At 41.9% G+C, this 17,983-nt stretch overlaps 1 protein-coding gene across 3 annotated transcripts in view; it reads right to left on the bottom strand.

Annotated features, from left to right (window-relative positions):
• The window catches only part of adcy2b (adenylate cyclase 2b (brain)), a 47,262-nt gene that overhangs the window by 13,581 nt on the left and 15,698 nt on the right, over positions 1–17,983 (bottom strand). For all 3 annotated transcript variants that reach the window (XM_030064285.1, XM_030064286.1, XM_030064284.1), the window contains 12 exons: positions 17,151–17,300; positions 12,076–12,224; positions 9,744–9,855; positions 7,757–7,884; positions 7,068–7,226; positions 6,178–6,310; positions 4,470–4,646; positions 4,336–4,376; positions 4,135–4,215; positions 3,248–3,317; positions 1,843–1,940; positions 885–969 (listed from right to left, as the gene is read on the bottom strand). In XM_030064285.1, coding sequence (XP_029920145.1) covers positions 885–969; positions 1,843–1,940; positions 3,248–3,317; positions 4,135–4,215; positions 4,336–4,376; positions 4,470–4,646; positions 6,178–6,310; positions 7,068–7,226; positions 7,757–7,884; positions 9,744–9,855; positions 12,076–12,224; positions 17,151–17,300 — 1,383 coding nt within the window. The remainder of the gene's footprint in view (positions 1–884; positions 970–1,842; positions 1,941–3,247; positions 3,318–4,134; positions 4,216–4,335; positions 4,377–4,469; positions 4,647–6,177; positions 6,311–7,067; positions 7,227–7,756; positions 7,885–9,743; positions 9,856–12,075; positions 12,225–17,150; positions 17,301–17,983) is intronic.

Raw genomic sequence — 17,983 nt, forward strand, 5'->3', positions numbered from 1 at the left:
CTATAGGAAATTGACTTCCGGTGACTCACTGATCATGTTGCTCAATGCACAGCAAAGCATAGGAAAAAACACCTCCAAAAAGTGATATTTGTCATATTTTCCCTTAACAACAAGGCTATATGTCTGGATTTGGCTGGGATTTGATATCAAAAAACAAAAACAAACAAACAAACAAACAAAAACTGTCATCGCAGTCTGAATGTGTGAAAGTCTGAAAGTTTTTATGTGACACTGGAGTGTAGAGGTTGCTGGATGGAAAAAAATGAACTTATAAGTTTGTTTATTGAACTGAATATGTTTTATATGAGTGCACAAAATGTTCATTTCCCTTATACTCGCTTAAGCTGGGAAGGGAAGGCGTTGGGATCTACGTGGAGAAATTCATTGATTGCCTATAAACAACAGTGACAGCGAGGGAAAAAAAACACTCAAACCTCTACTTGTACTTTGCCTGGGGGAAAACAGATGTGACAGACTGGATGAACTATTACACGGCGAATAAAATATAGATCAGTGCATATAATCTCCAAATAAATGGCTTGTTTGTGTGTTTTACACAGACTTAAGTGCTTGTGGAAATATTTGCCTTGTCCTTCAGAGAATACACACTGTATTTCTCATATGGAGCACTTTGTATTTCTGCTGAGTACCTGCATGGGCAAAGATTTACTGTGGCCTCAAATAGTGGAGACAAGCTTTTTGAAATATATGACAAATATGTGCTACGGGTGTGTGTGTGTGTGTGTGTTCTGTACACATAAGAGGCATTTTTCTTTGCTTGATTCCATTCACTTTTTTACTGCTATGACTTCCACGCGGGTGTGTATGCATGTCTATATATACTGTATAAAAAGGAGTACATTGGCAAATGCATGCAAACTCACCAGAATGTGACCAGCAAAACATATGAGCAGGATCAGTGCCAAGAGCAGGAATGCCATTCCAAAGGAGATCCCCAGTGCAGCAGTTCTGCAATGCACAAACACACACACACACACACACACACACACACACACACACACACACACACACACACACACACATGCATTACACTACACTTCTCAGCACTTCTCTGCCCTCTGCAGTGCCATCAGGGGCAATAAATGTAATGAAGGTCCTAATGTATTCTACTTCAGACCTGCAATCCATTTATACTGAGTAAGCACTTATCAAAAGTGGATTGTACAGTGGTGTATGTGTTTCTTGATGAAGTTCAGTTCATGTTCCAGGGATAAAGTTTTTCTAAAGAGGAACAAAGTGTGGCTGATTTAAGGACCCGTGCAATAAAAGGGATGATGTCACGTCTAAATGGTTCAGAGAGACGCTGTGACGAAGAGAGAAAGAAAGAGAGAGAGAGAGAGGGAGACAGAGGTGAATCAGAAAATCAATGGCCTCTCAGAGGGAGGATTACGCCTTTGGCTCCTAGGAGCGGTAAATTAGCATGACCATGAATTTCTCTCCTCGCCATTAAAGAGACGCCACTCTTTGATTCACTTGAACTAGAATCACTACCAGACACGGTGCCCTTTCATCACTCGCCGCTTTTTAGCATTCTGCCTCCAGCTCCCGTGCCTCTTTCATTTCAGCATGCTCTTGTTGATGTGACAGCTGGTGTCAAATGGCTTTTTCAAATCAGCTCGCTGCCATTTTAAAGTTTGAGTTGGCTGATGCCCTTTTTCATATTTGGGCGAAAGCTTGAAAGAAGAAGAAATGTGGGAGAAAAAAAAATCCATAAAAAATCCTCAAATTTTGAAAGGTAGCCCGAGAGGCAGCTGAGGTTTGAAGTGTTTTTTCATCAGGTGGAGAACGGAGAGTAAATTCTTTGAGGGGATGCAGACTCACTTGGGCAGGACCAGGATCTGCACGATGAAGATACAGGAGAATATGAGGCAGGCGCAGGTTACATAGTACTTGAAGGCGGGTAACGTTGTGGATCTGTACTGTTGAGACAAGATAAGACAAGGTCAGATAACATTTAACTTTAAAGGAAAAGTTCACCCAAAAATAAAGATGTTGTCCTTACTCACTCACACTCACTGTCAGCTGAAACACTGGCGGAGGTTGTATATCACCAGTGTGTTTTAGAGTTCAAAAAAGGGCCAAAAAAGAGAAAAACAGCATAAAACTACATAACAGCATGAAGATGTTGTAAATGCATTCAGGTACATTTTAGTCAGCAATAATAAAATAGACCCTGAAACAAAAGTAGCTTTATTGTGACTATTTTCAAAGTGGAATAAGTTTGTGTGTGTGTGTGCTGCAACGGCATCATGAAAACAATATTTTCTTTATTTATACTCAGTTTTGTGTTCTGCGTTTGGCGAAAAGTTGTTACTTAAAAGTTAAACAAAGAGTAAGAATGTCTCTTCTGAGCATCTTGTGTGTGTCGTGTCAGTTTGACTTTCCTATTTGTATGTAGCATGGGGTTTCATGGGGTTGGTGTCACCTGTAATGACTATATTTAGGACAGCACAAGGCAAGGTCTGCTTGCTACAGTTGTTACAGTTGGCATAGCAGAGGTCTGCGTGTCTGTCAAATGATTCTGCATTTGCTGACTGTTGGGTTGCTGACCTCTATGGCACGGTGCAGAACAAGTGTGAAAAATCTTCAATCTTATTATTATTATTTTTTTTTTACCGTTTAGGATCTCTATATACTGTAAACTGTCTCCTTTCACTCTTGCTGTTTTGCACAACTGCATAATCAAAACGTCATTTTGTGTTACATAAATATATAAACTTCAGTGTTTCAGCTGTCATGAAGTGAAGGTAAGAACAAAATTTACATTTTTTGGGGTGAACTGTTTCTTTAAGGCGCTCTATGGGAGTGTATATACAAACACTGTAAATTCTAACACTAGAACACATAACACAGAATATATTAAGTATGGACAACAGCAGCTGAGGCAGTGCAAAGTACTGTAGCAGCAGTAACATTTCCCAACTCATTCACTGACTTTATCAAGGCAAAGAGAAAATCAGTCCAAATTATGCTGACCACACGAAAAATATGAAAAATATGCAGTAGGAAATAAGTGCAAAAAGGATTTTAAATTACTACAATATCAATCAGGATATTTTAGGATATTACTGGTCAAGTTAATATATTATTGGGTTTTATTACATTTTTGATCAAGTTAAGTGCACATTTTTATTACATTTTCAGCTGTTATTACTTTACATTTTCAGGAAATCATTCCCTGGTGTGTTTCCTGTGGTTCGCTGCTGTTTTGCATGCATTTGCCTACCTCCTTCTCCAGCGTCTTATTGTGAAAGAACAGTGAGATCCTCTGGATGTCCTCGGACTTGAGCCACTGCCTGCAGACACAAGAGAAGCACAGCGCTGCAGACACAACAGGACCACGGCTCAGCTGTGCACTCTGAACACAAGGGGTTCAGAGTATTACCCGAAAATAGTTCTTTAGACTCGTGCCACACCTTCTATTGGTGCTTTAATGAGCTTTTTTATGAATATATGAAACACTAAAATCAATATGTGAGGTATATCACAGGTGAATAGAAAAAAAGAAAGAAATCCTTTCATCCTGTAGTCCTCAGTAAGAGCACTTCTTCCTCAGTGTCAGAGCACATTTCCTGTTTCACTCTAATGAACACCTAAATACTTACTGTTTGTTCTGATTAATTATTTAGGACACACTAGGCATCTGGTGAGAATCTCATACTTACTGCTAGTGCTATTTTTTGCTATTTGACAAGGCATCAAAAAACAAATGTTTTGCACACACATGCTGGAAGTTATTATTGTTTGGTGTGCTTGATGCAGCTGGTATAAAACACATAAATTACCTATTAAGAGTTATTTTGGTGATTGTATATTTTATGAGACAATGGTAGTTACAAAAGCAAAATACAATGTTTGAAATTTGACCAATTCAATCAATATTGCCATTTTCACCAGTAGTGCCTTACCTTTAAAGACTTTTTAAAAAAAGCTAGTATGATTAACTTGATTTAGGCCCATCTGTTTTTTTATCTGAATAAATCAGATGGTTGTGTGATTTATTATTATTTCATACAGAGGCAGAAGGACCATATCTGAACCTGATCTCTGACTGTCTAGAGTTATGTGATGAGGTTGTGTGGACAGAGGAAGAGCAGCAGAAACAGCACTGACTTCTGCGAGTTGATGCCATCGATGGTGCGGATCATTCGCTCATTGAGCTCCTCCTCAAACCTCCTCCTCTGAGATTTGGACCTGGGATTGCAGGAGGTTGAAACACATTTAAACACAGACTCAAAACGCCCCCTCAACGTGCCATAACCTTGTAAAGATGAGGCAGTTATGAATATCCAGCCAGCACTGCTCCTATCTCACCGTTCTCGTCTCTGGAAGTGGTACTGCCCCATCGGAACATCCTGAAACACGGATCACACTGTGAGTTAGACTGGTTAAGAGTAACTAACGTCAGTGTGTGGGTGTGTGTGTGTGAGCGCACTGCATCTGCTCACCGTGGTGTTGATCTTGCCGTTGTCGGTGGTCATGCTGTCCCGGTGGTGGAGGTTGGCGAAGGGCTTGGCGGCGCCCCAGGACTCCAGGTAGCGCGTCATCCTGACAGAGGCCCGCATCTTCCCCCCATCCAGAGAGGGACGTGAGCGGACACCCAGGAGTGGGCTGTGCCTCTCAGTCTGGGACGGAGAGGGAGATGGATCACATTAACATCCTGTGCTGATTTTGAGTTACGGTGAAACTGTGCCAACCACTGATAACTCAATGTGATGAGATTCAATTTCCGGTGTTTTCTATAATTGGGATAATTTATTTTTAAAACAGGCTTAGTCACCACATGTCATGCCAACAGTGCTCACTGAACTGAAATGAACTGAACCGAACTGAACTGAACCAAACAGGACTGGACTGAATGGAACTGAATTGAATTGAATTGAGCTGAATTGAATTGAACTGCACTCAGACTGTAGGACCTTGGATTAATATAATCAGATGTAAGAACAGCATGCAGCCCATGATACCCTGTAAACATGTACTACACTATGTGACTTTTCGCACAGTTTGTTAATCTTTGAAATTTATGAGAAAGGAAATTTCGCAATAGTAGCTGTGGTGGAAAAAGCAGAAAAAGCACACTGTCATCCATCATCTGCAGAGTAAATAGGACTGTTTGACATCTACTGAAGTTTCACTCAGTGGGTGTCAAAAGGAGTGAAGTGCTTTGCTCAGAGGACGCATAGCCGCTTGATATGTACGATCCAACTTTCAACATCTACAGCTACTTAAGCGATTGATTTCTTTAGGCTCCTACATTCTTTAGCCGAGAACGGTGCAGCTCTTGTTTTATTGTGCCGTTTATGCCGAGAGTTTCTCTCTGATAAATAGCGCACCATTTTATTGCTGACAGCAACACTGCCCTACATAAAGCCAGGCTGCGGTGAAACGGAGAAAAACGACTGCAAACTTTATCTCCTGTCCCAGCAAAAGTTCAGCAGAAATGGCCTGGGTACCATTTAACAGCATTTAGGCACTGAATTTGTTGTGTAAAGTTGTGTAAAAGAGGCCCTGCACTGCCTATTCAAACAATAACTAAAATGTCCTATAAAAAAAAAAAAAAAAACAATAGAATAATGGAAATAGAATAATGTTCATTCCAGTGAAGTGATGACACCAGTGTCAGGTACTGTGGAGCACAAATCAACAATGAACCGCAGACGGATAAGCACCGGAAAGGCCAAGCAGTGCTCGATCGACTGAAATGAAACATCTCAACCTTTAATTTTCCAATACTTTTCTAAGACTTTCTTTCCAAGCCACTGTTAGAAAATCATGCAAGGAAAAAGTAATACTAATCTTACTAATATTATTAAGATTAATAACAATAATAATCCTTATTTATACTGCTGCTTTCAAAACACAACTACAAAGAACGCTACAAAGAAAAAAAAAATGAAATCAACAGCAGAATCAATAAAGCAGCAAACAGAGTCATACAAAGGGAGGATGGAAACTAATAACTAAAAGGTCATCACATAAAAGCAAGTCCATAAAAATGGGCTTATGAAGTAATTTAAAAGAAGATTTGGCCAGCGTGAGAATAATACAGCGCACGGCCATCATCTGACAGCTTGTTGGCCCAAAATCTACTGGCATTTCTAGTTTTAAAGCCGTGTGCCCGACAGTGCCGGCGTCTGGATGCATGAAACTGACCTTTGGGTTGACGACCAGGTAGGTGACCACTCCGTGCTCCTTCAGGTAGGAGTCTCTGCCCTGCCCGTCTCCCGGCTCCACCTTATAGGAGCCCTTCAGGTGCTCCAGCGTCACCGAGGAGATGTGCACCCTCCTGGAGACGAGGAAGAGCAAGAGCAAGAGGAAGACGCTGGATGACGAGAGGTAAATAGTTCCCTTCGTCTCTCTGTGCCTTCAGTAACCCCATCACATCTGCTTCCCAGTTCAAGAGCAACTCGCTGCGTCATGTATGATTTATTGGCTTCCATTGCATCGACTGCGCTTGCTCCCATTGCAAGTCACCAATATGTAATCGATGCATTGCTCCCTCGGCTGAACCTGACTTAGTAATTACTGGGGCTCAGTCAATATGAAGGCCGATACTGAAATCGATAATTAGTTTTAGGCTCAAAAGTGGACACTAGCTGACATTTCACACCGATATTCATCGTCTTTACATTTGATTTGAAATTTCTGCACACACACACACTTGTACAGAAACACCAAAATATATTTAGAAAGATATTTAGTTTTTGGGCTGAAGTTTGAGAAAGTTTAAAAGACAGTTATAATGAGCTATCCCTGAAAAAAGAAGTTTGAATATTACAAATTCACAGTGACTGCCACCTGCTTTAACAGTACACAATAACTCAAATACTGTTTATTCTGATCTTTCTAAATTTTCTGTGCACATTCATGGCCCCAGAAACAAGACCACTCTTGATTTGGGTGACCCCGTGACCTTCCTCTGGCGCCATCATCAGGCCAAACTGCTGACATCAGCAAACAGCACTGTGGGGTAGATTAGGAAAGAGGTTCATCAAATTAGGGTCACAGTCACAAGGTTTCATCATCAGCTGGTTAAGCCTTACCCTGGCACTCCCCCCGCCTCCATATGGTTGGCCAGTGTGACATCATGTGACCAGACGTCATACTGCCACTTCTGGAGGCCGATGACGCCGCACAGGACGTTCCCAGAATGCACGCCGACACGCATGTTGATGTCAACTCCGGTCGCATCTCGGACCTTCCTGTGGAGGAGATGGAAACTGAGCATGGCACACCGGTTCGCTATCCCAGTGGACCTGCTGCTGACCAATCAGGGACTGAGCTGGGATGCTAGGTGGATCAAATTAACTTCATAATTAACTAATGAACCAGCTGGTAGCACAGAAAACCAGCAGTTGTCAATAACCGATATATCATCCTATGATGCTTCTGTTTGAGTGTGTTTTTGTGCATAAGACAAAGAGATGCAGAGAGGAGGGAGGGTTGAAAGAGAAATCAATTTACAAATTTATAAATATATTTCTTCATTTGTTTAGATTTATTATTTGTTCAGTCGGCAGGCTTATCATATCGCATTCACATTGTGTTTGCTCTGCAGTTCAAACACAGCTGAAAGCAAGTCTGGCATTCCTTCTGCTCGGTCTGTTTGACAGCCGCGCCTCGCCGTCTATGTGTGTGTGTGTGTGTGCAAGCGCGCGAGTGTGTTCGTGTGTGTTTGCATGTGTTTGCATGTGTGTGTGTGTGTGTGTGAGAGAGAGAGATGCTATTTTACTTGATGGCCTCACACATATCCAGGCCCATCTTCACACAGTTCCTGGCGTGGTGAGGCAGAGACTCAGGCAGGCCGGACACACAGTAGTAGCAATCTCCCAGGATCTTGATTCGCATACACTCGTTTTCCTTAGACACACACACACACACACACACACACAGAGAGAGTGAGGAGGTAGTGTATATTCATTACAGATGTGACCAAACATACTCTCTTACCTGTCTCCAGTCGTCAATGTCTGTGATAATGATAAATTATTTGGTTTGTAAACAGGCCCAGTACAATAATAGTGATTCACTCATATCTGTAACAATGCATAACAGTTCTAAATCTGAAGATATGTTGTTATACAAACCATTCAAAAGCACCAGAGGACATATTGGACATTGGAGTTATTACTGTGTGTTTGCATGTGCTGGGATAAGATGGTCTCTCTTGCTCTCTCTCACCTCCAAACAACCCTCACAGACACACACACACACACACACACACACACACACACCTACACTCACACAGGCATCCATCAAGTCCAACATCATACACCCACACAGATAACACGTGTGCTCTTGTTCCACATGTGGGATGTGTAACAGCTCATCGTTGGAGTGCGGTTTATATAACCGCAGCTTTATCAGGCAGGTGGACAGAGCTGCCGGACAGAAAGCCGAGAGAGCCTGACTCAACTATACCCATGAGACCGTGAGATACACACTGACCAGCCCACACTGTTACCACCTGCAGCTGTCAACACACACACCCACTCCGGGAAGGTAATGGGGGCTGAAAGAGGCCGCGGGAGAAAGAACACATTTGTTTCAAGGCCGCGTGCGACTGCATGAAGGGTGCAAAGTGGTAACTGCTTGGCCTTGTGCCCTCACTTTCATTTTGTAATTCATAATGTGTGTGAACACATTCATTAACACGGATATGTAAAGGCATTCTCCGTCGAACCAGGCTTTAAAGGACAAGTTCGGCATTTTTCAACCCAGGCCATATTAAGATGTTAACCATTAGAAATGTCCTTTTTGAAAACAGGGAACTCACAGAACAGTCAAATACGTCTTCAAGTTGTCCACCCGGAGGATGGTTGTGAATTGTGCTTTCTAGCAACTTTTTTTAACATTTATAATCGTACTTTACCTTGTGCACATCCGCATCTGTTTCTTGTAACTAAAGCTAGCATTGAGGTTGTGCTAAGTATGGTGATAAATGTCGGGCATCAACATTTTAATGTGGCCTGAGTTGAAAAATACCACGCCGATCCTTGAACAAAGTATAATGAGTCAAAGATTTCTCCAGGTATGGTTTGCTGATAATGCTTGCAAGACACTACTCTAAATAAAAAAACAATTGGTATGGATACTTGGAGCTAACGGGCCCTGCCATCATCAATATGCACTCTGTTCAGTGGGAACAAGTGGCCGCTCCAAAGGCAGTTATCAGTCAAAAATGTGAAAAGCTTTTATTTCATGGCCACTTCAAAGGGACATGCAAAAAACAAGTCCAAGGAATTTGGGCCACGAGGCCTTCATCAGGGAGTAGCACACCAAATTATGTTTTTTAATATGTTTGTTTTTTTTTTAATTAGCCATGGAATAAAGGCTTTACAAATTTTTCCTGACAAGCGCCTGTTTTCAAAGCAAAACCGAAGTTCACCTTCAACAAATGCCCTCACGTGCCAAAGTCCAACAGAAACACTGTATCCTCGCTGAGAGATGAATAAAAGATTTGTACCAATCAATGCTAAATTCTCTGCAACATCACACCTCAGAAAACAGGTTGATGTGGCTGCACTGGCTGTAAATATATAAACGTATGCTCCACGTATTATATATTGTGCACATACAAGAGTATTTTGTTCAAACTATGACACATGTTTGTCCCTGGAGATGGCTGCTTCTGGGCTCTGGATCAAAGAGAGAGAGACAATGCGCTTGTTCTACGGTGCACATTCTTTTAAAATGTCTTCACTTGATCTTTGTGTTACCTTTGCTATCTGGTCAAACTTGCCGAAGAGTTCGTTGAGCATATGCACGAGTTCGCCTGGGGAGCAGTCGCTGGCCAGTCTGGTGAAGCCCACGATGTCGGCATACAGAATACTGCAAAGACAAACGGACACTGTCAGTATTGTAACAGACTGACATGTGAGGGTTTAACTGGACTGAAAAGAGAAAAAGACAGTTGTTAACGCCGTTACTGAGATTTCCAGGATGTCATGTGCTTAGAAGCTGTTGAGCCTGTCAGTCACTTCAGCTACCTGTGACAGTGACTTGTTGAGATATCTGTAATTGGCAGAGAGCTAGAAGAGATGTTTACGTTGTTCTTGTTCCTGTTTCAGAGCAGGGAGTTAGACTAATGTGAGTGGAAAGCCAAGTGGGATGCTAAAAGCAGGGGCGCCGCCAGGGATTTTGGGCCCCATGAAAAGAAATCTTATTGGGCCCTTGTATAGCCGGCGAAAAATTTTGATGCTGTTTTATATAAAACTATGCATTTTAATGATATTTTTTGACTATCATTCCCATATTTGTGAAAAGAACAACATGGTAGTTGGCATGTGTTGCCAAATTAGCCCGTTTGTCAGTGTCCCAGAACACGTATGGTTCACGTGTCAGGATAGAGTAAGAATGATCAACTTTCCCATTGATGGATATGATATATATTGCTTTTGTGTGGGACAATTTCAACTCTTAATCACTGAAATAGCAGGCAAAAAACTTGAGATATTATTGTGGCATCAACATTAATACACTTTGAATTTTATATAAAGCGTTTCAGATGATCTAATATATCTGGCAGCCATACTGGAAGTCTTCAGCTGTTTGCTTTTTTTAAGTGCACAGCTTGGCTGCCACAACTAGAGATGACACCGGTCCCTTAAAATACAGAGTTGTCCTGTATTAGAGTGAAATGATGTGTCCCTAGCTGAATCAATATGGAATGTGATTTGTTCCAGATTAGGCAGAAGTGTCTGATTCTGTCAGCCTTTTAGCTGGCTAACCGTGGGATCTGATCACCTAACCAGTGTCTTGTTGGAAACACACTTAGTTTGTTTGTAATGGCTCGTAGCTGTTAATTAACTTAACTCTTCTCGACTCTTAAAATAGACTAAGAGAAAAGACAAGTCACTGTGTCACATTTTTAAGCACATACCTTATCAGACTATTCACTTCTATTTATAGAACACTGAATGGATCTACAGTCACACCTCTCTTTATCAGGCATTTATCTCCTAGTCTGGTCATTATAGGCCTATAATTATTTTCCTGACAGACAGTTCTCCACAGGTCCTCCATGATGGCACTAACCATGTTTGCCACAAAATTTGAGGCACGACTGCAAAACCGCTGTAGTTGCGACTGGGAATTTTCCTAAATACACTCAATGCCATTACAATCTATATTTGAATCCACTCTGGCAAACACAAAACCCAATCTAATCTGCCTTCCAACACCATCCACCTATACTTAGAGCTGGAGACCCGATAATGGATGCATTATAGTGTTTGGCTTTTGTGTGGGAGGAGCCCGGTGGAGTCTGATATGTAACAGCCACACAGCCTGCATCCGTCCTTGGGTATCAGTTCTGTGCTCTGGCGAGATCATCCTCTTCAACCATACATAGGCTTTGTGAGAAAATGTTATTATTAGAAGGATCATGACCAAATCATAAACACATACACACTCGCACATGTGAACGTGCACAACAAACCCACACTTGAGCCCCACTTCACACCAGGGACACAGTCATATTGTTTCCCCTGGAAAGCTCCACCATGACGGGAAAGGGGTTTTTAGAGGACATCCCTAGGAGAGGCTCTCACCATAAGCCTGGATTTGTCTACTCTGCTCCCCCTGCATGAACTCTCTCCTTCCCCCGACAACACAGAAAAGGATGCCACTGAGAGTGTGGGGCATATGCTTCTCTTCATTTGGAAAAGTGACCTCAGAGTGCGCTAAAGGTGGATTAACTGCGAATTGAATTTAGCCGCTGCAGATGAAAAAGGATAAGGAGAAGACGACATATACAAGATAGTGAGGTACCGTAGGGCATGCATAGGAAAAGAAAGGAAAGGAAAGGAAAGGAAAGGAAAGGAAAGGAAACAAAGGGACTGGACAAAGGGGCGAAAAAAGCCAAGGGCAGAGGCGTGATAGTAGGTGGAGAGCAGAGGAAAAAGAAGAGGATGAAGGATGAACAATAGAACAGGAGGAGGAAAGGATGATAGCGGCAATCAAGAGGTCAGAGGAGAGCTTAAAATACTCGTTCTTGTGAGGAGACAGATAAAGAAGTTGCAAAACACACTTGGCTGCGGTGTCACTCACCTGACGTTGGTGTGCCGCTGCACGTAGAGGTTGTGGAAGTTGTTGGTGCTCTCTGCTCGGCCAAAGTTTGGACCCTGCAGCCTCTGGATGATCTCGGCTTTCATCACCCGGGCTATATGGGAGGGCAGCAGGGACAACAGCAGGCGCTCCTGGACACAGACAGAGACAAAGACAGAGGAGTCAAATGCAAGCTAGAGAGACTGATAGAGAAGCAAAGAGAAAGCAGCAGGGAAAAGGGCAGGAAACTCATACTGACTGCATTTACATGCGCAGAGAAATAAGACTTTTAAGACTTTAACAGGCAGACTGGTTGATTCTGAAGTTCACTTCACAGCTCTGATATTGCACCTTTCTAATAGATTTTTAGAGCTGCTCAAATGATGGTTGGTTACCCTACTTAAGCAGCTATTGAAGTTAATTTTCCATGACTGAGCACAAGGAGACATAGAGGAGTCGAGAGGGGAGATGGAGGCAGAGAAACACATTTTCTTCACTTTGATTCATGCAGCATGGCTGGGAGAGAAATGCCAAAGGATACATCGTTTTTTTTTTTAGATGCATTAAAGGAGAAAAAAAAAACCTTTTGATGTATTTACTTTGTATAAACCTGCTTGTCTACTTCAGTTAGTCATTTTACATTATTCCCCAAATTGTTTTCAACCCCTCCTAACACAGGCGCATGAACTTGTTGCTTCAGTCTAAGGTGGGTGTAAAGACCGGGGTGCCACCGCTGCACCCATACCTGAGACCACCGCGTGTGTTCTGGCAGCATTGCATTCTGATCCATGGAGGCTAATATTGGTTGAGAAACTGGTGGTGAATTCCTGCCTCCTCTATGGAGGATCTCTCCCTGTATGACTGCTAATTGCTGGTGCAAAATGGTGAGTCTAGAAAGAAGCCTTTGGTCTTTGATTCTGAGGGACTGTTTCCAGAGCTGGTCAGGTGCATGTGCAAAGTAAATGGCTGCTTTGGGCACCTGGTCATCAGGGGGCACTGTGGCAGGCAAAAATAGCTGATAACACAATCTAATTCCAACATACTTGATAAATGATCGCATCAGTGTGAGAGATAATAAAAATAAATAAATAAATAATCTGGTGTTCTTGAGCTGTTTATTCTGGGGCCCTGGCATCCCCAGTCATGTAGTATAAATACTATGTAGTATGTGAGAGAAGGGAATCAGATGGAAAGGAAGAGAGATAGCTACTTCCATCATCAACTCTGGGAAAACAAGAGGAGCCTGGCACTCAAAATGAACGGGTTTGGACCTACATAAATACATGAGGCATATTTGTTTGAGCAGCATATTTGAAATACGTATATGAACTTAGCAATGTTGTAATGTGTTTACTTCAAAAAGTATTGAGGACTTCATTTTTCATTCCCTCCTTTAACCCTCTTTGGTAACAGTACACACACACTTGGAAGACTGAACATCACTTCGTATTTAAGATAAGGTGTTTTGGTCACCACACGTCCCTTTGACATAAACTCTTAGATGGATGGGTGAGGTATGAAATGTTTTAATAAATCTTGGACGGTTAACTTCACTATTTTGTAACTATATTATCACTCATAATTTAGTCAAGGATATAATGATGCAACTGGCATTGTGTTCTCAAATTATGCATTTATATTCAGTGTGTTGCCTGAAATACTTGCACGGTATTACTGGCCTGTGGCACGCCAGGAGAAACCCTGCGTACGCTTGGATTCTCACTGACTGACTGAAATGAGTGGCACTCCCATGATGCCGTGTGTTTTCCAGATGAATCACGTTTTGGAACAGTGCTGCACCACTGCACAAATTATTGATTTCCGAATAAATGCATGATATTTGGCATTATTTTTGGCAATATAAGTATTTTTTTGGCCTGTACAGTTATAGAGAAAAAACTGAATTATTCTTTAAGAGCATTGGAGCACCTACAGTCGTAATTTTTTTTTTTTTTTTTTTGCTCAAGAATAAATAGTGTATTGAGCCATGTGTGTAGCATTTCTTCAGTGTGCCATCTGCTTCAGTAAGCCATCTAATTATCTTCTCATCAGTCCCCAGTTGAGTATTTAAAGGTTTTGTCCAAACAATGGCAGACTGTCTTGTGTGTCACTAAGATGCAAAGTGACTGCTGTGACATGGGGCCCCCAGATCATACTCTGCTCAGGGCCCCCCCAAAAGACTATGGCCAGCCCTGCCAAAGCCTGACATTTACGGATCATGTTTTACATTGCTGAAAAATGTTTCTATCAAACTCTGTGCCGAAAATATCTTGACACTGCATCAGGTCGTGTATGTTTGGCCAGCTGTCCATGGAAATAAAAAACAGAAAAACACCACCAAACAACAAAATGGAGCAAGACCGACAAGGTTAATTGCCAGTAGCTGTTTTTTTAGGTGTTACTGTGCTTTAGGGTGATTTTTTTTTCTTTAATTTAGAACCGTACACAGTGGGAGGGGGGTTGTTTGGGAATAGGCGATTTTAGGATGTGTGTGTATGTGCGTGTGTGTGTGTGGGTATGTGCGTTGGTGTGTATGTGTGTGAGAGTGAGCGAATAGCTGCCTGAGGGGGTGTGACTCATAAATGCGGCTCGCAGCAGAGATGGTCATTATATTGTTCACACACCACAGGCTCATTTCCTAAAACACAGCAGCAAATTAACTGGAGAGGGACGGGAGGAGGGGTAGCTGGTCGAGGGGGTAAGAGGGCGGGGTGTGTGTGTGTGTGCGTGTGTGTGTTTAAAAATAGCAACCTCCACCACCCATACTTACTTAGCGCTGAACCAATGCTGTGAACTCAAGGAGGAGAAATAATGTACTGAGGAGATGTGGTTCGATTTTATATATCTGATGAATGGATTAAAGCAACTGGCAGCTTTTGGATGTTTGGTTGTTACTTTATGTACTGACACGTGCTTGCATCCACACACCCTTACACACACACACACACATACATACATATAGATGTACTATTCCAACATGAAAAAGTATTTACTGCACTTTAACTATAGGTAAATATATTTCCATAAGTCTAATATCACCTGCAGAAAATATAAAGTAAATAGAAAATAAGTATGTATTTACACAGAATATTGTAAAAGTATGTGACTATCCCGTGGTAATAAATCTTTTAATGCTGAATACATACTGTTTAAACCGACGGCTTGACTATACAGCCCAACTCTTTTGGATACATCTTTATTTATTTCTTATTCTAAAGCATGTGTCTCCCATTTCCCGTAGGAGCTCCTCACTAGAAAAAAAAATCCAAAGTATATAACATTTTTTACATGAATAGCTTCATTGAAACACATTGAAATTATACTTGCAACTTATGAGGCTTTTTAATTTAATATTTCTAGAAAAATAGGTATTTTGAAAATGACCTAGTTCACCAGTAGTAAGGAAATACTTTTTATAATGTTTGCTGTTTTAAGGATGATATTTCAAGTCAATATCACAGTTAATCCCTATTGAGCGCCCCCCCCCAGTTATTGTTGCATAATTTCTGTGTCATTTCCCTGTTTGGGGAGAAATAACGCCAGGGCAAAAACCGATAATGTCAAGTGAATATCATTGCACAATATCTTTTTATAGTTGACTGATTTTTACCACCTCTTCATCCCTGACAGAACTGAGGAGTGAAACAGCTTCGTGCAGGGACAGAATACATCAGAATCTGATGCAGAATACACAAAATATACAGAAATATTGAAGAGTTAAGAGCTTCTGTGATGGCTGTAAAATGACTTTTAGACAGATTTCTATCAGCTAATATTATATTGTTGTATTTCTTTGTATTAAAAGATTAACAAAATCATTAAAGACTGGGTTTAAAGGTGTAGTACCACAACCGTTTTATGGTATAATTTAACGAATGACTCAGTTAATTAATGCAAAGTTACCCAAATTATCATAACTGAAATCTGACGCCCTCAGGTTGTCAACAAAATCAAACTTTTAATCAGTGCCTTCACTGGTCGATAATGCGCATACTTAATGAGATGCCTCATAGCAGACAATAGTCAGACAACAACTTGACGAATACATGCCAAAGTCTGTGAGCCTCCACTGTTGCTGCTGCTCAAGTTCCAACATCTTGTTTGTTCTCCAAAGATAGAATCATTGGTCTGCAGCGGACGGCGCAATTATAGAGAAGGTTAGGCTCTCACGCCTACAAGTTCTGAACCACATGACCATCAAAACCTAAAAACAAACATGCTCCTTGAGTTCGAAATCAATATCGAACTTTTCCCGACTGAGTTAAAGTCATTGCACTGAATCTTTTAGCTCATCAGTGAAATGAAATGAAATTGCTTTTTGAATGTTTGATTTTTTTTTTTTTCCTGATTTGTGTCTAACAAAGATTGGTTGAAATAAACATTGGCTGGGTGTCAGCAAACACTGCAATCAAGCTATTTATTGTCACACAACACCGAGATAATCTCACGCAAATTAATACGGAGCAAGTATTATCAGGAGCAAATAGATTGCGCTATGATGAGATTATTGTGAAGGTAGGGGGGGCAGTCCAAACCCTCGCTGTTTTTGCCCCGCCTGACATCTTGCAGGGCCCACTGCTGCTCCCCGATCCTCCGCTATTTGATCTGAGGCCGCAGGGCACAGCAGGATGTGATGATGGAGAGGCTATGTCCCAGCAAGGAAAAGGCTTATGCACTTTGCTCTTCCAAAGCTTAGCAGAGCTAGCCCTATGCCAGTGGCAACACCTGGAAGTGAGAAGCAGCAAGCAGCCGTCATGCAGGAAGGCAAGCAGCGAGCCAGCATGCAACTAGGCTTGCCAGGATGTGTGCACGAGGCGTATCACTTCACCCTGTGGGTTATACCCACCAGCCCACAGAGGTTGATAAGGAATGTGCCCACAGACACACACACAAACGAGATGTTAATTTTGAAAGTTACATTCATAGCCTGCAGTTTTACTACACTCTGATGACAGGAGCTGGCTCATATACAAATGCGGCTAGAGTTCACTCAAAAATTATTAGAAATCTGTGTGTGTGTGTGTGTGTGTGTGTGTGTGTGTGTGTGCGTGTGTCTGTGTGTGCGTGTGTGTGTATACCTGTTGGTGCTTTTCAAACTCTAGCTTGATGGGGGACTTGATGCAGTTGCAGGTGTCTTGGTAGGTTTGTTTGAGAGCCAGGTCCATCAGATGCTTGTGATACGCCCCAGCCAGGTTACCACAGGTGAAGATGATCACATTGGCTAAGATCTGCCTCATACATCAGCACACACACACACACACACACACACACACACACACACACACACACACACAAACACAGGGCAAGGCATTAAAATCACGTTAGGAAGTGACACACACTGATATGCCTCCCTATGTAATTTTCCCGGTATCTTACCCCGCACCACTCAAGCCTATATTATTACCCTGTAAAAGCTGGCCAGAGTACACACTTCCCCATTACTTTTCCGTCTCCTTCCACCACTGTGTCAACCTCAAGCGCTTTAAAATGTGGCCATGCATATCAATAGGCTGCCCTTGGTGCTGTCGCCAAGGGCAATAAGCTTATTCTAACATGCTTTATTGTCAGTGTGCTTTTCCACTGTGTGTGCACGTGTATGCGTTCATGTGTTCATATGTGTGTGAGTGTGTGTGTGAAAGAAAAGGAGTCTACAGAGATTAGAGTGTTATCACTGTGTCTACTCTCTGCCTTGATGGTTTATTAGTAAGCGTCATTGCATTGTGTGTGTGCGTGTGCGTGTGCAATCTCAGCAGTCAGACATGCATGTAATGAGAAATCACTTCCACTTGACTTTTTGACTGCATCATAGTGGGTGTGTTAATGTGTTTGGGCCCAAAAGACACTGTTTGATGTTAATGTTATTGGTTTGTGGAGTTTTATCACTAGATACTGAGCTCTGTCTCTGCTCTGC

Source organism: Myripristis murdjan, chromosome 11 (assembly GCF_902150065.1).
Source record: "Myripristis murdjan chromosome 11, fMyrMur1.1, whole genome shotgun sequence".
Taxonomy (NCBI): domain Eukaryota; kingdom Metazoa; phylum Chordata; class Actinopteri; order Holocentriformes; family Holocentridae; genus Myripristis; species Myripristis murdjan.